General features: G+C 45.2%; 1 protein-coding gene across 2 annotated transcripts in view; it reads left to right on the forward strand.

The window, feature by feature from the left end:
• The first annotated feature begins 361 nt into the window (after positions 1-361).
• Positions 362-26947, forward strand: part of LOC118394572 (endothelin-converting enzyme-like 1) — a 48920-nt gene continuing 22334 nt past the window's right edge. Inside the window, exons 1-6 of one of the 2 annotated variants that reach the window (XM_052518266.1) lie at positions 362-1428; positions 8001-9187; positions 9331-9399; positions 9625-9735; positions 9884-9976; positions 11561-11685. In XM_052518266.1, coding sequence (XP_052374226.1) covers positions 8327-9187; positions 9331-9399; positions 9625-9735; positions 9884-9976; positions 11561-11685 — 1259 coding nt within the window. In that variant the 5' untranslated portion in view covers positions 362-1428; positions 8001-8326. The remainder of the gene's footprint in view (positions 1429-8000; positions 9188-9330; positions 9400-9624; positions 9736-9883; positions 9977-11560; positions 11686-26947) is intronic. The other variant, XM_052518272.1, reaches the window with a different exon arrangement.

The raw sequence follows: 26947 nt of genomic DNA on the forward strand, positions 1-26947 counted from the left end.
AGGGGCCCTGGCGCTGAATGAACCAGTAGCCTACTTAATTTATATTTTTAGATTCTCAAAAATAGACTCAAGAGTTATGGTTTATAAACTCTTCGATATTTGTCCTGAAGTGGTTGTATGGGTGAGGTTAACATGGTGTGGGTTTCCTCCTTCGTGTCACTGGCGGCAGGTGCGTAGTAAATAACACCTTCATTAAACTCGAATAAATAAAAGTCCCATGGTATCCGCGCGCGTCACTCACCTGAAAGCCCCTCATCAAAACCCTCATCGATCGTGGCTCATCTGTTCACAGTCGGTGTCCTAACCGATACCCCGCCCCTCCCTACCGTACAGGGGCTTGTTAAAATTATATGACTGTAGGCTAGGTGTCTCACTCGCAGTGTAATTTCGCCGAGTGCTCCGTCCCGTGGACGTTACACCAGAACGAGCAGATTCGACAGGTCTACTGTGGACCGGCTCAGTGTCTACTCTTTATCACCTTTCAATTTCCATCAGAGCTAGGCGAGGCTAGACAGTAGCTTGGTTATACACGACACTAATGAGTTCTACACACTGACCGGGTTTAAAGTGAAAACTGTCGATACATGGCTATAGACATTCTGGACTCGAAGTAATTTGACACATACGACACCTCTTTGGGTGGGTGAGGGCTGAGGATCAGCAAATGGTTAGTTTATCCAGGCACCGGGAAGACATGGAAAGCAACGTAACTGTGTTTGATTTATTTTGCCCATCTGTTGACATATTTACAACTTGATCATCAGTCTTGAACGTCAAGATCGCGCGCAACAGCATGGTTTCCCGCCACCTATCATTCTGGCAAATGCACTATGAGATAGGCTAAGGTTTAATGAAATGGGCAGTTATTGAACTGATTTGCATAGTAACAAGAATGTTTGCATTCAGTGTGGCTCTCTGGGCTTGGATGAGATTTCTCAGCAGTTTAATAACCTGTACAACTGACTTTTGATAATCATTTGGACTATTTCGTTATGTTTAGGCTATAGCCTAGTGCTTGTGTTGTTCATATTTGATGAGATGATTCAACTGGCAACATTGAACGACAGTCTACTCACTTATTATAGTAGTAACATTGAATGACAGGCTACTCACTTATTCGCTACCGTGGTGGTGGTAGGCTACATCGTCCATCTTTGTCTCTCTCTCCCCTTCCCAACTCCTCTATCTCCCTGTCTGTCACACACGCTCTCTCTCACTCTCTCTCTCACACACAGTCCTGTTGAGCAAATGAGCGCTGCTCCTATTCAGGGTCTTTGGATTTGCAGTGAGTGGCATGTTTCAGAGCGTCCAGTTCTCTGACCAGCTTCTGTATGTACATGCATGGACAGGACACGATCTGAACCACTATCGCAGACCACACTTGCATCAAAAGCGCACGGAAAGACTCTGAACACTGCATTTGTGCCGGTAAGTGTGTGTGTACCCATTCTACATTTCTATCGTGGCATGTCTGTCTAATTCCCAGCAGTTAGATCTGTTTGCAACAGCACTGACGTCAAGTTAATACTGTTTTCTATCACATTCATAGCCACTGACAGACAGTAGAATGTTAATGTGTTATTTCACGATCCCCTGCTTGATGAATGTGTTCTAAAGCCCATGTATGCTAAACGGGGAGCAGTGCTCTGGTTTCTCCAGTGGGACCAATGCAACCACCACATCCCATATGAGTGATGGTGAGAACGTTTAATATAAAAGTTATAAAGATGAATATTATTGACTTTGACAACTGAAAACAAAATGATGTCAGAATAAGATTATGAGGCTATTTCGTGCGCCATGAGTTTTCCACGGGGTACAAAGAAACAGAGAGCTCTCCGATCATCTGCAACCCCTTTTTTAAATGTTTAACTAGACAAGTCAGTTAAGAACAAATTCTTATTTACTGTGACGGCCTACACCGGCCAAACCCGGACGACGCTGGGCCAATTGTGTGCCGCCCTATGAGACTCCCAATGACGGCCGGTTGTGATACAGCCTGGAATCGAACCAGGGTCTGTAGTGACGCCTCTAGCACTGAGATTATGTGCTCAGACCGCTGCGCCACTCGGGAGCCCCGACTCGTTCTCACTCTCGTAGCTCCGCGGCTTATCCTCGTATCAATTTCAGTGACTCCAATAATATCGAGTGGCGGTAGCGAGCGTATTGACTGTGTGTAGGGGCTCGATGGGGTCACCCTAGCCGGGTTAATTGAGTTAGCAGCCCGCGCCTGGTGGCTGTGTGACAGGGGAGAAAGGAAGGGACCCGGGATGCCCTGGTGGGTCTGGGACGCTCAATTATTTGTGCAATAGCGGTCCAGCTAGTGGTTGAACGATCCCCGGGAACGCGTGTGTGTGCGTGTGTGTGGTTATGTCACACATGAGTACCAGTGACTGTGTGTAAGAGAGACACGGAAAGTGTAAATTCTTGTGAGAAGTAGTTATGTTTCAGGTTCCCTTTGGTCCTTTTGCAACAGTGTTCTCGAAAACGATGTCACACTATAGCTGTCTTTAGCCCCTACACACCATCACTACGGCACTCTGTTGTGTGTGCAGAATCTGGCAGGCGGCGATAAGAGTTAGTGGGAACCGGCCTGCTCAGAAACTCCAGTACCGCTGAATGTGATCCGTCAGGGTCCATGACCACCTTGATTAGAAGAAAATAAACATTTTTACAGTATGGCGCTGACCCGGGTCTCCACGCCCGGTCTGTGTGGTTGCGCGTGCAGGGCAGGCGGCAGGAAAGCCAGAGACGCGTGCGCCCTCCCCTGCTCCCATTCTATACGATAACCCATTTTGCGCTGAAATGAATTGGATAATAATAGCATTGATCTGAACCTGATCCCTCGGGCGTGGTGCCCTTCGGTCCATTGATCGTATCTAGGATTTATGGAGGGTGGTTAGGGACCTAGGCCATACTCTGGCCAAGATGGGTGTGGTGGGCTTTTGTGCATAACAGAGGTTTTCTTGTGTGCAATGTTTATGTATAATAATGTTTATATTTATGTGTGTTTTCGTGCGTGTGTATGTGCCTAGAGTTGTTTGAACTGGACTTTGGCCTGCTGCTATCTATGTGCTCCTCCAGATAGGTTATATATTACAAGAGCTTGACAACTGGTTGGGTACTATGCATCATCCTGAGTGTATTTATGATGCATTTAGACTATGTGTGTGTGTGTGTGTGTGTGTGTGTGTGTGTGTGTGTGTGTGTGTGTGTGTGTGTGTGTGTGTGTGTGTGTGTGTGTGTGTGTGTGTGTGTGTGTGTGTGTGTGTGTGTGTGTGTGTGTGAGTGTGAGTGTGTGAGAGAGTGAGAGAGAGAGAGAGAGAGAGAGAGAGAGAGAGAGAGAGAGAGAGAGAGAGAGAGAGAGAGAGAGAGAGAGAGAGAGAGAGAGAGAGAGAGAGAGAGAGAGAGAGAGAGAGAGAGAAAGAGAAAGAGAAAAGAGAAAGAGAAAGAGAAAGAGAGACAGCGAGAAAGAGAGCGAGACAGAGAGAGAGACAGAGAGAGAGAGAGAGAGAGAGAGAGAAAGAGAGAGAGAGAGAGATACAGAGAGACAGAGAGACAGCGAGAGCGAGAAAGAGAGCGAGACAGAGACAGAGAGAGAGAGAGAAAGAGAGAGAGAGAGAGACAGAGAGAGAGAGAGAGAGAGTATTTGTGTGTGTGAATCCGCGTATAAGAATGTGTGTATGGACTGTGCAGGACAGAGAGCAGCATTAATATCACTCTCAGACATTAGACCTATCATGTCTGGTATAGAGCCATTCATCAACCTCTCCTCTCATAGTGATGCCACTCAGATCCAATCCATTAGCCACGCAGTGTGGGCAACACAAGTTAATGTCTGCCCACTGCAAGAGGACTCAGTTAGTGTGTGCTTTGATTCTGTAATTGTTTTAAGGACAGATTGGATGTAAGTGTGTGTGTCCCTCTCCATGCTCGAGGCTATCCTACCAATTTGTGTCTTTGTGTGTATGTTGATAAGAGATACAGCATAAGGTGGGTGTCTGGGGAGTGTGAGTAAGTATGTTTGTAATGTGTGTGTGTGAAAGAGGGGGAGAGTTGTGACTCGTGATGGATGATAGAGAGGATAGATAATGACATCTTGTGAAGAAACACCATTCCCCCTTCACCGCAGTACCCCCTCACCCCCCCACTTGTTAGCAAATGTGTCAGCTAGAGATGCCATGCAGGAGCTTGCAGGGATGTGTAGTTTTGCTTGATGTCTACTTTGATGCTAATTAGCATTTTTGAATCGGAGTGTAAATAGAGCCGAACATATTAATAAAAGTCACCTTGTCCAAGAGAGATGTACATGGTTATCAAAATATCACTCCAGGGTAAGCCTACATGAAACACTGCCCTTGTTTTAAGTGTTTATAAAAATCCCATACGGGAAAAATGAATAGTGGATAAACAATTGGAACCATTTCCCTGTTTGACCGCAAGGTTTTATGGGTATTATGACACCTCCACTGTGGGGCTCTATTCACAGTCAACCCTTTTTCTGTCACTCTTTTTTCTTCCATAAAGAGGGCAACAAATATTTTCTACCTCACTCCATCTCTCCCTTGATTGCACTTTCTCTCTTCCCCCTTTACCCCATTCCCACTGGGCAAAAACGGGTATTTTTCACGCAACTTTTAACCTACATCCAATGACATGGTGAGATTTTTTGTTGATTTCACAATGAAATTACAATAGTTGACAACTCAATCAAATTGAAATCAAAACTAGACATTGAATTGACATCTGTGCCCAGTGTGTTCTCTCCTCACACACAGAGAAACAACTCTGCCTCCACCACTCTTTCTCCCCCTCTCCTCTCTTCCTCTCTTCCTCCTCTCTATAGTTCCTGTACTGGCTAAAGTTGAGCAGGTGTGAATAGCAATGTTGATTTGCAGTCTGGCATCTCAACAGTGGGAGGCAGGTCATTGATGTGATTGTGTCTCTGTCCCCAATGTCTCTCCCTCCGAACAAACATCATCTTCCTCCCCTCCTCTCTTCCTCCCCTCTTATCCTGTTACAGATTATGCAAACCACAATTATAGTTAGATCTAGTTATACACAGACATGGTGAAATTCAGATTCTGGACACACATACGCTGATATAATGCAGACTGTTTGTGTGTTGTTCTTTCTCAGACTCAAAAACAATGACTTTGGTGTGTACTTATTTTTATTATTTTTTCAGTGTGCGGTTTATACTCTTGTTTATGAATACTAATTGTTCCTGGCAAAACCAGCACTGGACCTAGATCCACTGCTGTGCACAGGGTGTATCTAAATGTTTTACACACAAAACCAATATTTGGTGTACTGGAATATACTAGATGTCAGGTCATCATAGAGTACATATTGAAAAGTTTCATTCCAAAACGCCATATATCCATTTTCTGAAATGTTGTTAAATTAGCTTACATTGTTTAAAGAACTTATGAAAGAGAATGGTATGTTTTTTTCAATATCTAATCATGGCATGGGTTTGTTCAATGACGGAGATGTATTTGTTTAAAATCTATCACTTGATGGTTTCATTTCAGAGAGACACGTAATAATGTTTTTTGGCAAAAAGCTGTATTTTCACATCACTCAGAGAAATAAGAAGTACTGCCTGGTTTTACTGAGTTAAATGTAGCAAATAACTACACTTTTAATAATGAAATTGACAAATTATACATTTGTAACATCAATATTTGTAAAATAATTAGAAATAATAATTCAAACAAGTAATGTGAGATTTGTATGTAAAACATTTACATTTGACATTTTAGTCATTTAGTAGATGTTCTTATCCAGAGTGACTTACAGTAAATGTAGTCATCTGAAGATACTGTAGCTAGTTGAGGCCACCACATATCACAATCAAATATACAGGATACGAACATTCTATTCCAGCTAAACAACGGATATATAGCTTTTTGCTAAAAATACATTTTCATACACATCTGAAATCTGAGAACAATAATACTTTACACACAAACGAAGACACCCATAAGAAATCCTTTCTGATGAAAAAACACAAATGTACAAAATTGGTGGATACATCGTTTTGGAATTAAACTCTTCAATAATGAATTGTAGAGAAAGATAATCACAATTACAATGGCTGCCAAGTGTAAATGAAAGGGAAATACAACTGGCTTGATTTGGTAGACTAGTAACAGCCAAACAAACACAGAGCCAGATGCTCACACACTGTTGCCTCAACACACATCCTGGGCCTCAACACACACCCTGGGCCTCAACACACACCCTGGGACTCAACACACACCCTGGGCCTCAACACACATCCTGGGCCTCAACACACACCCTGGGCCTCAACACACACCCTGGGACTCAACACACACCCTGGGCCTCAGCACACATCCTGGGCCTCAACACACACCCTGGGCCTCAGCACACATCCTGGGCCTCAACACACACCCTGGGCCTCAGCACACATCCTGGGCCTCAACACACACCCTGGGACTCAGCACACATCCTGGGCCTCAGCACACATCCTGGGCCTCAACACACACCCTGGGCCTCAACACACACCCTAGGCCTCAACACACACCCTGGGCCTCAACACACACCCTGGCATACTACACATGTGATGTATTGAGGATCTGGAGCAGTCTGCCCACTTTCCAAATCTTTGATCTCTCTGCTCACTTTCCTGAGGCAAAACATGTGTGTGTGTTTGTGTCTGTGTGTATATGTGTTATGATGATGGGTGTGTATTGCTGTTTGTCACAATCCACAATAATGAAAAGCCATTCTCAGACTTATCGAACTTCTGAAACCTGAGATAGCGATCTCTGTTAATTTATACTTTTTTACGTGTGTGTGTGTGTGTGCTACTAACTCTCACCATCTCATGTCAGAATTAGATGTTCATCCATGTTTCTTAAACGTCAAATTTCAAAGTTATCCCAAACGTCAAATTTCAAAGTGTTTAAGGTGAAGTTTAGGCTTTAACTCAGAAATGTAAGGTTAGGCGTTAACTACAACTGGTTAAGGTTTGGGATAGGCTTAAAACAAAAATACATTTCTAACACTGGATTTGAGCTTGAATCATTCCATCTCTGTCCACAACACCTTAGCAAAACCAAAACATCCTTGAAGGTAACCACGCTCACTGTTGCCCCTAGTGGCCAGTTTCCACATCATCAGACATGGATGGACATTGAATACTGACTTGTATCACAGGTGACCTGGCTGGTATGTGTATGTATGTGTGTGTGTGTGTGTGTGTGTGTGTGTGTGTGTGTGTGTGTGTGTGTGTGTGTGTGTGTGTGTGTGTGTGTGTGTGTGTGTGTGTGTGTGTGTGTGTGTGTGTGTGTGTGTGTGTGTGTGTGTGTGTGTGTGTGTCCTCACAACCAGTTCTGCAGAATGTCCATTCCTGCCTGTCTAAATAACTCCCCCACACCATTCCCATCCTTCCATCTCTGTCTGCCCCTCCTCTCCCTCTCTCTCTCCTCTCCTCTCTCTTCTCCTCCTCTCATCCTCTCTCTCCATCTTCCTAACCCTCCCTCTCTCCTCCCCTACTCCCTATCGATCCATCCAAAGTCATGAGTCACAGAGCAACATTTTCTCCCTGATTGATGGGTGTCAGAAATCAATCCGAAATAACTTTAGGAAAGAATGACAGAATGAAAGAAAGAAAAAAAAGAGCATCTCAACAGACAGTACCCTTAGTCATCTCTGTGTTGTAATCATGTATTCCATCTTCTGTCTCATCGCCCCTCCCTCCCTTTACCTCCCGAGTGGCGCAGCGGTCTAAGGCACTGCATTTCATTGCAAGAGGCGTCCCTACAGACCCTGGTTTGATTCCAGGCTGTATCACAGTCGGCTGTGATTGAGAGTCCCATAGGGCGGCGTACAATTGGCCCAGGCTCGTCCAGGTTAGGGTTTGGCCGGGGTAGACCATCATTGTAAATAAGAACTTGTTCTTAACTGACTTGCCTAGTTAAGTAAAGGTTAAAAAATAATAATTCCATCTCCTCCTTTTCTATTGAAAGACAGGCTGAGGCTCCACTGGGGGGAAAGGAAAGAGACCAAGACCCAAGAGATACACTGACAGACAAGAAGAGAGATAGCCTCAGTGGTCCCTAACTCTCTAACGGTAAGGGTAGCAGAGGAGACATACAAGAGGCCGTGTGTTCAGGAGAGCCAAGGCCATTTGGGCTGCGTTACCCCTTTAGCCCTCTAGTGGGCGCCCTCCTCTCTCATATCAGGCCTGGAGGGACATGGCCATCTGAAAGACTCCTCTCTCTCGACCACCTTCCACCACTCCCTCTATCAGTCTCTCTTTTCAACAACGTAACGCTAATCAACCCTCGTTGCCATGGAGAAGACATACTCCCTCACGGCCCACTACGATGAGTTCCAGGAGGTCAAGTATGGTGGTCGCTATAGCAGTGGCACCCTTAGCAACGGCATGAGCCTGCACTTGGGTGGGAGCCTGGACCGTAATGTTGGGCGGGGCCGAGGCAAAGGGGGTGGGGCTAGTGATCGGAGTCGGGACCTGAGTGGCATCAACAGCGGACAGGGACTTCCTCGATGGAGCCGCAGGGAGATCTGCCTGCTCTCTGCTCTGGTGTTCGCTGCGGGGATGTGTGTCATCCTGGGCAGCATGCTGGCACTCAAATACATCTCCCTCGACTTCCAGCAGGAGGCGCACTGCAGACAGGACTGCCAGAAGAAACGCTCGTTAGTCCGAGCTGCACGCTTCGTCCAGGCCAACATCGACCCCACCATCCAGCCCTGCCAGGACTTCTACAGCTTTGCCTGCGGCGGCTGGCTACGACGCCATGGCATCCCAGAGGACAAGCTGAGCTACGGCATCATCACCGCCATCGGAGAGCACAATGAGGAGAAGCTACGACGCCTCCTGCTGGAGCCCGTGCGCCGGCACACCGTGGACTCGGCTGAACGCAAGGTGAAAGAGTTCTACCGCTCCTGTGTGAACATCCAGGAGATTGACAAGCTGGGGTCGGGGCCCATGACAGAGGTGATTGACAGCTGTGGCGGGTGGGACCTGGTTGGAGTGCCCTCTGGTGGTGCGGGGTGGGAGAGCAGTACTGCACCAGCCAGACCAGACTTTGATGAGCTACTCTATAGGACCCAGGGGGTGTACAGCACAGCTGTCTTCTTCTCTCTCACTGTCAACGTAGACGATAAGAACTCCTCACGCAACGCTATCAGGGTAAGAATGTGTGTATGTATGTGTCTGTCTGTCTGTGAACACCTACTGTTTATCATCTGCCAGATGTACCATCTGTTTACTTACATGTCGGTGTTGTTTACACGTGTTCATATGTGTTCTCTTGACTGTGTGTGTATTGATAGATTGATCAGGAGGGGCTCACACTGCCTGAGAGGACTCTGTACCTGGGGCAGGATGAGGACAGTGTGAAGGTAAAGGATTACCCCCTCCCTCTTTCTATCCACCACTCCATCTCTCCATCTGTTCACTTATCGACCCACTCCTTTCTTTTCCATCTATCCACCTGTTTGTTCCTGTCATCGCTGTTCCCTTTGTTATCCTGTCTGCTCTGCCACATGTCACACTGCTGTCCATTGACCATCAATAATGATGTCATGTTGTTGTCCAATGTCCATTAATGATGATGTCATGGACAGATCCTGGCAGCTTACAAGGCCCTGATGGAGCGTCTGCTAAGCATGCTGGGAGCTCACAATGCCACTCAGAAGTCCAAAGAGATCCTACAGCTGGAAACACGCCTGGCCAGCGTAAGTCTATGTCTGTGTGTGTGTGTGTGTGTGTGTGTGTGTGTGTGTGTGTGTGTGTGTGTGTGTGTGTGTGTGTGTGTGTGTGTGTGTGTGTGTGTGTGTGTGTGTGTGTGTGTTCAGTTCTAATGTTTCTTCCCCTCTGTTTCAGATCACTGTGTCTGAGTATGATGAACAGAGAAAGGACATCAGCATTATGTACAACCGCATCACCCTGAGAAAACTACAGCACATCGCTCCCAGTGTGAGTACCACACACACCACACACACCACACACACATGTATTGTGTGTGTGTATGTGTGTGTGTGTGTGTGTGTGTGTGTGTGTGTGTGTGTGTGTGTGTGTGTGTGTGTGTGTGTGTGTGTGTGTGTGTGTGTGTGTGTGTGTGTGTGTGTGGGCAGAAGTATGATGGATTAAAAGCTGAACTCCAGCAGAGCATTGTGAAGAGTGTGTGTGCGTGCAAGGCGGGGGGACATTCTACGCCCTGTAAACCGTTCATACTCACGCCTCTGTGGCTCAGCGAAGCTGTCCGCCCTGCAGGGATAGAAGGAGACCAACGGGGGGGCTACGGAACGAGGGAGGTGGGAGGAAGAGAGGGAGAGAGAGGGTAGAGAACGGGAGAGGACGGGATAAATTGGTGGTCGACGGGGGACTACAGAAGGAGGATGGAGGGAGGGGAGGGGGGAAGGAGACAGAGGGGAACCGATGTAGGAGCATATGGAATGAATCTGGGGAAGAGAGGGACTGGGCGGGTAGAGAAAGAGGGAGTAGAGGGGGGAAGATAGGAGGGGAGAGCCATAAGGTGCGTTGGAGAGCCGCAGAAAACTGATGGAGAATTCAGAGCTGCTCCATCACTTCTGATTGGAGAAGAAAGGTGGGGAGGGGAGGGGAGAGAAGGGGGGAGTGAACATGAAAGGAGAGAGAGATGGATGATGTGAGCTTCACTAGCATCACTCATAAAACGAGAGAAAGAAACATGAGAGAAAAAGAAAGAAAGAAAGAAAGAAAGAAAGAAAGAAAGAAAGAAAGAAAGAATACAAGAAAGAAAGAAAGAAAGAAAGAAAGAATACAAGAAATGTGAAAGAGATTACTAAAAATATGCAAATGGTGAGTGGAATTGACATACAGAGAGACAGACAGATGGATGTAGAGACAGACAGCAAAACCCAGGGGAGGAGTAATAGACAGTAGCTGTAACTGTTGGTAAGACAGATGGACAATTAGATATACAGATGTAGGATCTTAATTGATCACTCTTTTGTTGCTGAGAATTTTATTGCACATCACAAAATGCAAATTTGTAGTGTATTTGGATTTTAAAACGACTTCTAAGGTTTGTAATTTCCACTTTGAAATGTCTGACTTGATTTACCCTAACAAAAATGTACATTCATTATAATCCACATTATAATTCACATTTCCTGTTGCTGAAGGATTATTTTCCTGCTCAGGATTATCAGTCCACGTTCAGACAGACAGACATGGTCAAATTATGTTGATTTATCCCTCTCCACCTTTCCCTCTTTCACTCTCTTTCACTCTTATCTACTATCCCACTATTGCCTGTTAATAATAGTGGGAGATTATGAGACCATTTGGGATTACAGGGATGCTGTATGCTCTGAAGTTAAGGAGGAACTTTGTGTTGTGGATGACCTAAACTGTGAGCAGGGGTTTCTAACAATCTTTTTTTCTTATCTTGCTAAAACTCAAACCTCCTCTCCTCTCCTCTCCTCTCCTCTCCTCTCCTCTCCTCTCCTCTCCTCTCCTCTCCTCTCCTCTCCTCTCCTCTCCTCTCCTCTCCTCTCCTCTAACCTGTCTTTACAGCTGCACTGGAAACGTTTGTTGGACAGAATCTTCCATGATAACTTCTCTGAGGATGAAGAGATTGTGGTGTTGGCTACTGACTACATGGAGAAAGTCTCAGAGATCATCAATACCACCTCCAAAAGGTGAGAGAGATAGGGAGAGTGGGAGGAGGGGAGGAGGGGAAGGGTGGGAGGAGGGGAGGGTGGGAAGGGAGAGTGGGAGGAGGGGAAGGGTGGGAGGAGGGGAGGGGAGGGTGGGAGGAGGGGAGGAGGGGAAGGGTGGGAGGATGGGAGGAGGGAAGTGTGGGAGGAGGGGAAGGGTGGGAGGGGAGGGTGGGAGGAGGGGAGGAGGTGAAGGGTGGGAGGATGGGAGGGGAGGGTGGGAGGAGGGGAGGAGGTGAAGGGTGGGAGGAGGGGAGGGGAGGGTGGGAGGAGGGGAGGAGGTGAAGGGTGGGAGGAGGGGAGGAGGTGAAGGGTGGGAGGGGTGGGAGGAGGGGAGGAGGTGAAGGGTGGGAGGAGGGGAGGAGGGAGGAGGGGAAGGGTGGGAGGAGGGGAGGAGGTGAAGGGTGGGAGGAGGGGAGGAGGGGAAGGGTGGGAGGAGGGGAGGGGAGGGTGGGAGGAGGGGGGAGGAGGTGGGAGGATGGGAGGAGGGAAGGGTGGGAGGAGGGGAGGGGGGTGGGAGGAGGGGAGGAGGTGAAGGGTGGGAGGAGGGGAGGAGGTTAAGGGTGGGAGGAGGGGAGGAGGTGAAGGGTGGGAGGATGGGAGGCAGAGGAAGAATGCAAAGGTTAGAGAGTTACAGTACATGGAACATCAATGGCATAAGATACATGAGTTTTGAGGATGTGTAAGAATTTTTGTAGGAGTTGCTGAATTAGTGTGTGTGGCCTTTACTATGGCTGTTACTATACATTGTGTCATTTTGTAGTGTCATAGTGTGTATACACATGTTTTACTAGGGCTGTTACTATACATTGTGTCATGTTGTAGTGTCATAGTGTGTATACACATGTTTTACTAGGGCTGTTACTATACATTGTGTCATTTTGTAGTGTCATAGTGTGTATACACATGTTTTACTAGGGCTGTTACTATACCGTGTGTCATTTTGTTGTGTCATAGTGTGTATACACATGTTTTACTAGGGCTGTTACTATACCGTGTGTCATTTTGTTGTGGCATAGTGTGTATACACATGTTTTACTAGGGCTGTTACTATACGTTGTGTCATGTTGAAGTGTCACAGTGTGTATACATTTGTTTTTGAGTGTGTGTGTATGTGGGGGTGTTGTGCTGCTCTTGCCAGACTCCAGAGGTGGCTGTGAGGGCTAGTGGGAGTCAGGTTGCCAGTTACTACTGCTGACAGCTCTCCAATACTGACTGGCGTTATACTCTACTCTACACTACACTGCACTTCACACCTGTCTGTCTGCCAGTCTGTAGTAGTCTGTCTGTAGCCTACTATCTCTCAGTTAATTTTTGTTCATATAATTAGTTACAATTACAGTACATTTCAATTGATGGTCTGTCTGTATAGCTTTTTTATCTTTCAATACTCTATACCTCCAACCTCCCTCCCTCATCCTTCATACCCCCCTCTCCCCCTCATCCTTCATACCCCCTCCCCCCCTCCCCCTCCCTCATCCTTCATACCCCCTCCCTCATTCTTCATACCCCCTCCCTCATCCTTCATACCCCCCCTCATTCTTCATACGCCATCCCCCTCGCCCTCCCTCATCCTTCATACCCCCTCACTCATTCTTCATTCTTCATTGGGGCGGCAGCGTAGCCTAGTGGTTAGAGCGTTGGACTAGTAACCAGAAGTTTGCGAGTTCAAACCCCCGAGCTGACAAGGTACAAATCTGTCGTTAAATAAAGGTAAAATTAAAATACCCTCCATCATCATTCATACCCCCTCCCTCATCATTCATACTAACTCCCTCCCTCATCTTTCATACCCCCTCCCTCATCATTCATACTAACTCCCTCCCTCATCATTCATACCCCCTCCTCCCTCATCATTCATACCCCCTCCTCCCTCATCTTTCATACCTCCTCCCTCACCGTTCATACTAACTCCCTCCCTCATCATTCATACACCCTCCCCCCTCCCTCATCCTTCATACTAACTCCCTCCCTCATCTTTCATACCCCCTCCCAATTCCCTCATCATTCATACTAACTCCCTCCCTCATCTTTCATACCTCATCATTCATACTAACTCCCTCCCTCATCTTTCATACCCCCTCCCCCCTCCCTCATCATTCATACTAACTCCCTCCCTCATCTTTCATACCCGCTCCCCCCTCCCTCATCATTCATACCCCCTCCCTCATCATTCATACTAACTCCCTCCCTCATCATTCATACTAACTCCCTCCCTCATCCTTCATACTAACTCCCTCCCTCATCATTCATACCCCCTCCCCCCTCCCTCATCCTTCATACTAACTCCCTCCCTCATCTTTCATACCCCCTCCCTCATCATTCATACCCCTCCCTAATCCCTCTTCCCCCTCCCTCATCCTTCATACTAACTCCCTCCCTCATCATTCATACCCCCTCCCCCCTCCCTCATCCTTCATACCCCTCCCTCATCCTTCATACTAACTCCCTCCCTCATCTTTCATAGCCCCTCCCCCCTCCCTCATCATTCATACCCCATCCCTCATACCCCTCCCTAATCCCTCATACCCCTCCCTCATCCTTCATAGTAACTCCCTCCCTCATATTTCATACCAACTCCCTCTCTCCTTCCCTCATCATTCATACCCCCTCCCTCCCTCATCCTTTATACCCCTCCCCTCCCTCATCCTTCATAACAACTCCCTCTCTCCTTCCCTCATCATTCATACCCCCTCCCTCCCTCATCCTTTATACCCCTTCCCTCCCTCATCCTTCATAACAACTCCCTCTCTCCCTCCAGCTGTATTCCTGCTCTTATCTCCTTTCCTCTTTTTTCTCAGTTCTTGTACGTAGTTATATCAGTTCTTGAGTAAGATGTTCTTTGAAATGAGAAAAGAGAAACACAGTGGGGTGAGTGCTCTCATAAAATGTCACGTCACTTAATATCAGATAATGTAATGTTAATCTTATCATAATCCTCTTTACTATAATCACCCTTATTACCGTCACTGTGGTGACGACCGGCATTACAGCCAATCCACTTTGATCCTCAAGTCGCTGGAGGCTCTGGAGATGTTGTGTCTTTTCTTTTGTTTCTCCCCTTCCTCCATGTTTCTCTCCATCCTGGTGATTTCAGTGATAAACCCCTCACTTCATGTTCCCTCCTCTCTCTGTTTTCTCCCCCCTCCCCCTCCCTTCCCCTCTCCTCCTCCCTCCTCCCTCCCTCCCTCAATGGGAAACATATGTTAACGTTGCCAAAGCAAGTGAAGTAGATAATAAACAAAAGTGGAATAAACAATAAAAATGTACAGTAAACATTACACTCCCAAAAGTTCCAAAATAATAAAGACATTTCAAATGTCATTATGTGCAAATAGTTAAAGTACAAAAGGGAAGATAAATAAACATAAATATGGGTTGTATTTACAATGGTGTTTGCTCTTCTCTTTTGGCAACAGGTCACAAATATTGCTGCTGTGATGGCACGCTGTGGTATTTCACCCAATAGATATGGGAGTTTATCGAAATTGGGATTGTATTCTAATTAAATTTTAACTGCATACTTGTTGTTTGTGTAAATTGACTTTATAGTGTTGTATGTTCTTCCCCCCCAACACCACTTTCCATCAATTTGCATAGCAGATCATCATGCCAAATTGAGTCAAAAGCTTTTTTGAAATCAACAAAGCATGAGAAGACTTTGCCTTTGTTTTGGTTGTTTATCATTTAGGGTGTGCAGGGTGAATATGTGGTCTGTTGTAATTTGGTAAAAAGAGAATTTAACATTTACTCAATACATTGTTTTCACTGAGGAAATGTATGAGTCTGTTGTTAATGATAATGCAGATGATTTTCCCAATATTGGGGAAGATGCCAGAGCTAAGGATGATGTTAAAGAGTTTAAGTATAGCCAATTGGAATTTGTGGTCTGTATATTTAAGGATACCACCAACTTCACAGGCCTTTTTGGGTTGGAGGGTTTGTATTTTGTCCTGTAGCTCATTCAATGTAATTGGAGAATTCAGTGGGTTCTGGTAGTCTTTAATAGTTGATTCTAAGATTTTTGTTTGATCATGTATATATTTTTGCTGTTTGTTCTTTGTTATGGGGCAAAAAAGATTGGAGAAGTGGTTTACCCATACATCTCCGTTTTGGATAGATAACCTTTCATGTTGTTGTTAGTTTAGTGTTTTCTAATTTTCCCTGAAGTGGTTAGATTCTATGGATTCCTCAATTACATTGAGCTGATTTCTGACATGCTGTTCCTTCTTTTTCCGTAGTGTATTTCTGTATTGTTTTAGTGATTCACCATAGTGAAGGCATAGGCCCAGGTTTTTCCCGGACTTTATGTTTTTGGTTGGATAGGTTTCTCAATTTCATTCATAGGTTTTTGCATTCTTCATCAAACCATTTGTCATTGCTGTTAATTTTCTTCGATTTTCCATTTGACATTTTTAGATTTGGTAGGGAAGCTGAGAGGTCAAATATATTGTTTAGGTTTTCTACTGCCAAGTTTACACCTTCACTATTACAGTGAAATGTTTTGTCCAGGAAGTTGTCTAAAAGGGATTGTATTTGTTGTTTCCTAATTGTTTTTTGGTAGGTTTCCACACTAATTTCCTTCCATCTATAGCATTTCTTAATATTATTCAGTTCCTTTGGCTTTGATGCCTCATGATTGAGTATTGCTCTGTTCAAGTAGACTGAGATTTTGCTGTGGTCTGATAGGTGTGTCAGTGGGCTGACTGTGAACGCTTTGAGAGACTCTGGGTTGAGGTCAGTGATAAAGTAGTCTACAGTACTACTGCCAAGAGATGAGCTATAGGTGTACCTACCATAGGAGTCCCCTCGAAGCCTACCATTGACTATGTATATACCCAGCGTGCAACAGAGCTGCAGGAGTTGTGACCCGTTTTTGTTGGTTATGTTGTCTTAGTTGTGCCTAGGGGGGCATATGAGGGAGGGAATGCTGTCACCTCCAGGTAGGTGGTTGTCCACCTGTGTGCCGAAGGTGTCCGATTCTTGTCCAGTTCTGACATTTAGCCACAGACTAGTACATGTCCCTGGGACTGGAAATGATTGATTTCCCCCTCCAGGGGACTGCCAGCTCTTTGTAAACTACAGTAGAGGGAAACCAATGGGTCCATCGCCTCTATACCATGTTTCTTGTAGGATGACAATGTCTGTACTTCTTTTAGGCCAAAGGCAGATGACCTCAGGCCTTGGATATTCCAGAATGAGATAGTGAAGGCTTTGTGTTCCATAAAGTGTCCAGTGTTGTTATTCATGTGGTTTGGCCTCAGACCAGTAAGTGTGAGCAGAGCCTGCTGAGCATCTGGTACATGCCATTGGCTTGGGCTAGTGTAAGAGTGGGGTTTGGGCCTGTTTGCCTGCTCACGGCCTGGGCATGGGGTGGGCAGGAGGGGCATAGGTCTGATCTGATGGGACCTAAATGGGGTGTGGGCATGGTTGACTTGGGGTGTTGATTGGTTGGGGTGGAGGTGTGGATGTCTCTGGTAGTGCTGTGGTCTGGATGTAGGTCCTCTATGTGTAGGTCTGGGGGGAGGTGTCCGGCAAGTCTGGGATATTGTCTCGCTGGTCTGGGTGGAGTGTCTGTTGATCTGTTGCTCCTGTGTGAAGTGTTGAAGCTGTGGTTGAGGGTGAGATCCTTTAGGGTCCGGGCGAAGGTGGGCACTGCTGCCTTGTATAGGTGGACCTGGTCAAAAAGGCTGTTCAAGTCCAGGGTGGAGTGGGGGGCCAGGTAGACATTTGGTTTTGAGGCACAGTCACAGGAAATAGTTGCATTTAGCCGCTGTATGGTGGCAGGGGGGAAGTCTTTTCGTGGTAGCAGGGTGGAGATAACCACTTGTGCGTTGGGGAACTTACCTCCAGGTGGGTGAAATGATTCTTCCTTTCAATGAGGGAGTAGTACTCTGTGCTGGGAGGTTGACTTACCGCTTGGGGTTGCTTGTCTGTGGGGTTGAATAAATAAGAGGTCTGGTCTGAACACGCTCGGGTTGGGGGTATCTTTCTCAAAAGAAATCTTATCCTGCTGAGCTCTCTCTTTAATTATGTGAACATCCAGCTGAAACTGTTTGGGGTTGCCCTGTACCATTACTGTTCCAGACTTGTACAGGTTGACATTGGCTGACTCAGAGTCCTCATTATCTAATATGCTGAGTTTCCACCCATCACTAACAACCCCCCTCTTTACCAGAGAGGTAGTGTGTTAATATAGCACGGTGCCATGCCAGGGGATGATCTGTGTGGAAGATTAAGTTGCTTATGTTCCCATTTTATGGCAGTCAGCAAAAAGTGTCTCTTGATTTTCCATAAAGAGCTTCTTTTTGTACTTTTTTTGTGCCTTCTCATTTTTTACTTCCAGAGGGTACTGTATTGTAATGACCTCTGAACAGCGAGAGGGGGCTTCAAAGGCCTCTGCATTTGGGTGGGGTAGGCTGTGCAACTCTCCTGCCATTGTTGGGCTCAAGGGATTTGACACCTCTCGCTTCACACCTCAGTGCTAATTGAAGTTACAGTCAGATATGTTCTGTCCTAGCAAGCTTGGTAGCCGTAACTTAGCATTCAGTCCTTATAAAGTAAAATATATCATTGTAATGTGTTTTTCTTCATGGTTTTAAAAGTAGCTTCAGGCTTAACATGACTCACTCAGTTCCAGGTTGGATGGTGTTTTCAGGTTTTTGTTGTTCGTTTGTCAGAGCATTTGCTGTATAGCTTGGAAATAAGAATCTTTGGAAGTAAGAATGGTTCCAGGTCATCTTGTCCAAAATCACGTTGTAGGTTTGGAGTTTGGATTTGGAGTGAAGGTTATGTTGTGGAGGGTAGTATCCTGTATATGTCCTTGGTGAAAAATCCAAGTTTATCTAACTCTAAAAAAAAATGCTGAAAAATGCGGGAGCTCATCTGCTCATCTGTTCTCTCTCTCTCTCTCTCTCTCTCTCTCTCCATTATCTGTTTTTAATCAAAGGTTAGCGTCGCTGTTTCCTCACACACACAGGCGGACTCCTGTTCCTACCACTACCCACTGTGCACCCCTTTGTTCATTTGCATAAGTGATGAGAAATGCCCCTGTGCTTCTCAGTGTGGGGTATCTCCACTGCTCTTTATGAGTCTCCAATTACACAGCTACCCACACATACACGAACACACACACACACACACACAGACACGGACGCACACACGCACGCACACACGCACACACACACACACACACACGGAGAAAGAGAGATACCATCGAACATTCACACCTACACGTGAGCGATCCCATTGATATAAACAACCACACACTCACGCCCAGACACACACATCCGCTCACAAGCACTCTTTCTCTTTCTTATAAACACACACAGACAGACAGAGGGACACACACACACCTCTTTGGGAACACACACACCTCTTTAGGACACAAACACACCCCTTTAGGACACAAACACACCTCTTTAGGACACACACACACCTCTTTAGGACACACACACACCTCTTTAGGACACACACACACCTCTTTAGGACACACACACACCTCTTTAGGACACACACACACACCTCTTTAGGACACACACACACCTCTTTAGGACACACACACACCTCTTTAGGACACACACACACACCTCTTTAGGACACACACACACCTCTTTAGGACACACATACACCTCTTTAGGACACACACACACCTCTTTAGGACACACACACACCTCTTTAGGACACACACACCTCTTTAGGACACACCCATACCTCTTTAGGACACACACACACCTCTTTAGGACACACACACACCTCTTTAGGACACACACACACCTCTTTGGGAACACACACACAGACAGAGGGACACACACACAGACAGAGGAACACACACAGACAGAGCAACACATACACAGACAGAGGAACACATACACAGACAGAGGAACACATACACAGACAGAGGACAACACCTCTTTAGGACACACATACACTTATTTAGGACACACACACACCTCTTTAGGACACACATATACACCTCTTTAGGACACACACACACCTCTTTAGGACACACACACACCTCTTTAGGACACACACACACCTCTTTAGGACACACACACACCTCTTTAGGACACACACACACCTCTTTAGGACACACACACCTCTTTAGGACACACACATACCTCTTTAGGACACACACCTCTTTAGGACACACACACACCTCTTTAGGACACACACACACCTCTTTAGGACACACACACACCTCTTTAGGACACACATACACCTCTTTAGGACACACACACCTCTTTAGGACACACACACACACCTCTTTAGGACACACACACACCTCTTTAGGACACACACACACACCTCTTTAGGACACACACCTCTTTAGGACACACATGCACCTCTTTAGGACACACACCTCTTTAGGACACACACACACCTCTTTAGGACACACACCTCTTTAGGACACACACACACCTCTTTAGGACACACACACACTTCTTTAGGACACACACACACCTCTTTAGGACACACATACACCTCTTTAGGACACACACACACCTCTTTAGGACACACATACACCCCTTTAGGACACACATACACCTCTTTAGGACACACACACACCTCTTTAGGACACAAACACACCTCGTTAGGACACACATATACACCTCTTTAGGACACACACACACTTCTTTAGGACACACACACACCTCTTTAGGACACACACACCTCTTTAGGACACACACATACCTCTTTAGGACACACACACACCTCTTTAGGACACACACACACACCTCTTTAGGACACACACACACCTCTTTAGGACACACACACACACCTCTTTAGGACACACACCTCTTTAGGACACACATGCACCTCTTTAGGACACACACCTCTTTAGGACACACACACACCTCTTTAGGACACACACCTCTTTAGGACACACACACACCTCTTTAGGACACACACACACTTCTTTAGGACACACACACACCTCTTTAGGACACACATACACCTCTTTAGGACACACACACACCTCTTTAGGACACACATACACCCCTTTAGGACACACATACACCTCTTTAGGACACACACACACCTCTTTAGGACACAAACACACCTCGTTAGGACACACATATACACCTCTTTAGGACACACACACACTTCTTTAGGACACACACACACCTCTTTAGGACACACACACCTCTTTAGGACACACACATACCTCTTTAGGACACACACACACCTCTTTAGGACACACACACACACACCTCTTTAGGACACACACACACCTCTTTAGGACACACACACACCTCTTTAGGACACACATACACCTCTTTAGGACACACAAACACCTCTTTAGGACACACACACACCTCTTTAGGACACACATACACCTCTTTAGGACACACACACACCTCTTTAGGACACACACACACCTCGTTAGGACACACATATACACCTCTTTAGGACACACACACACCTCTTTAGGACACACACACACCTCTTTAGGACACACATACACCTCTTTGGGACACACACACACACACACCTCTTTAGGACACACACACACCTCTTTAGGACACACACACACCTCTTTAGGACACACACGCACCTCTTTAGGACACACATACACCTCTTTAGAACACACACACACCTCTTTAGGACACACACACACCTCGTTAGGACACACATATACACCTCTTTAGGACACACACACACCTCTTTAGGACACACACACACCTCGTTAGGACACACACCTACACCTCTTTAGGACACACACACACCTCTTTAGGACACAGACACACCTCTTTAGGACACACACACATCTCTTTAGGACACACACACACCTCTTTAGGACACACACACACCTCTTTAGGACACACACACACCTCTTTAGGACACACACACACACCTCTTTAGGACACTGATAGAGGAATTCTAAATTCCTATGTATTTTGTTGCCAAAACCAAATTCGCACTCGTTTCTAGTTCATTAATGAGGTGTAAGTTCATTAATTATGCATGAAGTAGATCGAGACCAGTCTTAAAAGACAGGTAAACAGCGTTTAATTCAAGTGAGTACTAACCACATACACATATTTCCACAGGTTATAAACTGAAAATGACGTCAGTGTTTTCTAAACGTTTCTATCTATTTCACAAGTAGAGGGACCCTCTAGCTCTCGAGCCTTCGCGTTATCAGCACGAAGTCAAGGCCAGTCAGTATGAATCAACATTCTAGACAGCCTGGAGATGGGCCGTTCCTACCACCTGGAGATTGTACAAAAGTATGAACTAAGGAACAGACCTTCATTGTTACTAAACTCCTGACTACATTATATACAATTGGGAATGGGAGCAAGAGAGCACATTCACATGTACAGTACATTATAGCATTTGGACTAGTCAGTTCTGATTGGAATGTATACATAATTAGTCATTTCAACCATAATTTCCTCTAACAATCCTCCCTTTGATCAAGTATTATACATTCAAATCTACAAAATAAAAATATTAACCTACTCATACTAACCTTATTATAAAGGTTTATCAGATTATCATATGAATAGACACATAACCAACATTATTATAAATGTTTATCCGACTCTTCACCCATCATTAATCAAATCTAACCTTAACTCCAACTGTTTTTAAACCTACATCAGGATCATAACTCTTCAGGTTAGGATTTTCGTTACAACCTTCATTAAAAAAACAGTTTAATCATTGAAACAAATTACAATCTAATTCCCCTTCATCTCAACACTATTCTCATCAAACATAAATTCCCCACAAATGAAAGATCCAGATTCGTCCACTTCCTCTGTAGACATGCCTTCAGTCCTCCATGGGTCAGAACCTGGAATCGGCCCATAACGCACCATCTGTAGTGTCATTGATCTCTCCAGAGTCCTGGAAACAAGGCCTCGCACACAGGGAATTAGACAACATTTTTTTTTCCATACACACTGTCAACCCAATTTAGTTCAGAGAATTATCCACCCCAGAGTTTCTGCCAACCCGTGAGCCAGGGTGGTCAAACCAGCTGAGGCTTCGGTCACTGATTCGTCCGGAGCTGTGTCACTTGGGATGTAAGACATGGTCCTGATTATCACGCCCACTTCCCCCTTTTATCTAATGCAATTCTATTCTGTCAGGCCTTCCAGTTGGTTGCTTCAGTCTGTTCTACAAAACCTTTAATAACACCTCTGGTATACCTGTTAAAGCGCTGTTGATTATCATAAATATACTTAATCCAGTCCACGTTCTTGTGAGAGTAGAGCCCCGGAAATGCTTAACTCTAATCCTGCTAGGATCTGATTTCTTGCTTTGACTCATCTGGCACCTCCCCTGGAATCCCAATGTTATCAATGTATACCTTGTCATCAAATGACCCAGATGGAGTGCTTCTCTTTTCCCTTTTAGATAACTTCATGTCCTGCTGTCTGAATGAGTGTAAAAGACATCCAACGCACATGACCCCACACAACCACTAGGTGTCAACACTGGCCCACTTTACCTTATTGAAATCCCCAGAGTTCAACCAGCCTGTCAATTCAGACATGGTCTCGTCAGTGGTCATATTCTCTGTCCTATTGCAAGTACTAACTTCCCCCACGTATTTCCCACTTCCGCCACTTCGGCCAATCATATTTTCCTTATCGACTCTAACTTCTGCCACCTGGAACGGTACCATAGTATCAGTTGAAAACTGGTCGAAGCCCACATACCATAACCCGAGGTCCTGAGTATTGACCGCCTTAATGTTAATTCACACCTTTATACAATACTTCCTCTGCTCGGGAACACAGTCCAAAACACCAACCCTTACTATACTCCCTCTGGTCCCAAATTGGGTGTATGGGTTTACGTAGCCATCCCTTTCAGTGTGAGCTATGACCTGGCTCCACGAATTACACGGTGATTTACACAAATACTTCCCATAGAGTCCCATGGTTCTAGACTGCCAAGGAGTGAATGACCCCAATTGGTCTACACAAAATTCTACTGAGAGGTCCTTGCCCAATTCCACCCTCACTTCCTTACTGTTTTGCTTCAGTGACCTTTTGAGAAGCTTTGGTAACATCCCATTTCCCTCATCTAGCACTTGAGTCAAGTTATCCTCTTTGGCATTCTCCGGGGGATCATGGGGAATCAGGAATATGGCCACCACAATAAAACAGCTCAGGACGGTCAGCGCACACGTGAAGCCCCACCCTCTCCCCGAGAACATATCAACAGCCAGAGGCCAAGCCATCACTTCACTTCTATGAACGCTCACAGCTGGGGAAAGGTCGGGTATAGGGAATCTTCAGAAGGAGTTTGACCCCCGTTCCATATGGGTCACGGTTCCTCTCTTACTCCTGTGATTGTTCGACAGTGTTTGTGTGCCTTACCCTCTTACAATGTGTGATATGCACCCAGGTAGCTCTTTCGGCTAATCTCACAGCGAAGGCAGTCACCAGTAGTACTTGGAATGGTCCCTCCCACCGAGGCTGCTTCCAGTTTTTTCTTTAGTGATTGGACCCAGACCCAGTCTCCTGGTTGAATCTCGTGTGCCACCTCCTTCTGTAGTTCTCCTGCTGGGCATAACACTTTTGACATACGGTTTGGTTAATAAACAGTTTCTCATTTGTTCTGTTTATTAGCTAAAAAAAATAAGATTATTAGTTAATTATCCCGTAGGTCACATCCTATCCGAGAACACTATTTACTCATCCCCCCTTTGTTACCTGGCTCTGCCCAGGTAACAACCTTACCTACTCTAAATAATGACTTAGGTAAGATTAGTATATTATCCTTCTCTTCTGACATTATCATGTATGAGCGCCCCTTTCATTTTCCACATGTCCAATCTATCTTAATCCTAACAATAATCCTAAATCATCACAGATGTCCTATATTCCTGTTAAATTTAATACTATTTAAAACTTATAATAATCAAACAAATTCACATAAATGCTAACCATATTACAAATCCTTCCTACACTACCAAGCCCTCTCCTTGGGGACCCTCAGTATTCTATCTGACAATAACATGGATTTAATATGTGTTGCAAAGTGTGGAATAAAACTTTGGTCATGGAAAACAGAGTAAAGCAGAGCGAAGCATTATTATAACCCATCTGGTCCTCTCAGCTACTCCTATCCTGCACCAGGTGGGCACCATGCCACCCTTCACAACAGGGAGAACAAACATACATGGGTCATCCTCAGTCAGTCTCATCCTCCCCTGAAAGCATGATTCAGTATCAGCATCTCCAACTGGAGCATCAAGCAAAGGCATCATGCCTGAAGCCTTCACCACATCTGTAACAGACTTCTTAAAACACGGTATGATGCAAGCAGCACAACACATCAATAACAAAAATACAAGAATTAGGGTCAGAAATCCAGTAACCACCATACCAGTGTACTTACCTAACCAGGCTCCCAACCAAGAGAACAGTCCAGACTCCTCCACCCCCGCCATGGTCCTCATCTCAGCAGATAGTGCATCAAGCCCATTAAGGGCCTTAGATATACTACCATCGGGACTGGATTAGGAATATACGTGCAACACTGTTCACCGAACATCTTGCAGACGCCCCCCTGACTGGCAAGAAGCATATCCAAAGCAAGTCTATTCTGTATAAAACAGCCACAAATTGTCCCTACCATCAAAACCAGTCTCAGTGCCTAATTGATCAATAGCTGAATAGTCTAACATTAATTACCTGAATGGGATGTTTAACACAGTGGTGGCAGGTTTGGTCCAGGGGTGGTAGAGGAGTGTGTCTGGCCCTGGTTCGTCTGGGACCTCTGGTTTTGGCAGTACCTTAATAGAAAACACACCCATCGTGTCTGTCCCGGTCCTTTGTAGTCCGAGGGTGTAAGTGCCTGCATCAGAGAGCTTAATAGTTTTGATGGTTAGTAGGATTTCATCACCTTTACAAAGTTCAACAGTGCTCCCAGGTTTCCCCCATATCATGGAAAACCTATCCACCTTTGTGGGATCCCCTATGCTATAAGGATATCCTCTTCTCCAATCCCAGAACTGTCCCATGTTGGTTATCATGTAATCCCCATACAGACACCCTCCCCCATTACACAGGTAATGTCTCCCGTCTTTTGGCACTCCCGTACACAGGTGTTAAAACCAAACAAAAATATCTCAATTTCTTCCCTGCCCTGTTGGCTCAAAATATGTTATCTTCCCCTATTTATTCTCAATGATAAATATGACTTTCTCTCTGTCACAATATCCAAATCCCTAATAGCCCATTCAACAACTTCACAGCTAATGTTGTAAAAACAGAATCCTGAACCACTTTCTCATTTGCGGTTCAAACAGTAATTCTAACCCCTCAACCAAAACTGCTTAATTTCTAATGAATTTACCTTAAAACTAGTAACTCAATATGACCACATTCATTATACAAATGACTGTCCCCCGAGGCTGATCAGACCTCAGAAGACAGTCACGATAAGGTCAAATGGTCATACCATATTAGACATAAAGAACCCTTTATCCTTACAATAGAAATAGTCACCTGTGTAATTAAAACCCATAAAAATAAAAACTCATAAGGTTCCATATGTGAGCGTGCCTCTTTAAAATACCTTTGCACTAAAACAAATAGTTCTAACAATTGTTTTATGTGTATATATTTGCAGACCTTTTTCAATTTGGTCGTTTATGGCTGCTCTCTCCCCCACTCTCCCCAAAATTATAATCCCAGGAGGTTTCTAAAAGTGAGACACCACACAAATAACTAGCATTCACTATGCTACTTCGATTCAGAAACTCAATAAGTGAACTATAACTAAAACCTAATGATGATTCCCCTTTAACTAAAATCATTAATCATAAGTTTCCAACACCGTCAATGTATATGTTTACTTAAATGAACATGTTACCCTTAGATACAATTAACCCGATACATTTCTCAGTGTAAGAAATCCGTAATTTAATCCCCGATATTTAATAAATATGCATTCGCTTTCTCCCATGGCTCCTTTTATTGACTTATTTTGGGTAACTCCCATCCGTCCCGGAACAAAGAATTCTACCTAAACACGCCAGAACACAGGGTTCAACTAAGTTAAATCAAACCCTAAAATTGACCATAACCAGTAAACAAATAAACAAAACACTTTTATATCAACTTCTGAAAAGTTACTCGAAACATCGATACACACACTAACAGACATACGATTTGCTCCGTTGTCCCTGGTGACAAAAGTGCCTCGCTAGTGTCATCATCAAGCGCTCAACCTGCCAATTCGTAGCGACTTCAAATGAATTGTAAATAAT

The sequence above is a fragment of the Oncorhynchus keta genome, chromosome 1 (genome assembly GCF_023373465.1).
Source record: "Oncorhynchus keta strain PuntledgeMale-10-30-2019 chromosome 1, Oket_V2, whole genome shotgun sequence".
Lineage (NCBI taxonomy): Eukaryota > Metazoa > Chordata > Actinopteri > Salmoniformes > Salmonidae > Oncorhynchus > Oncorhynchus keta.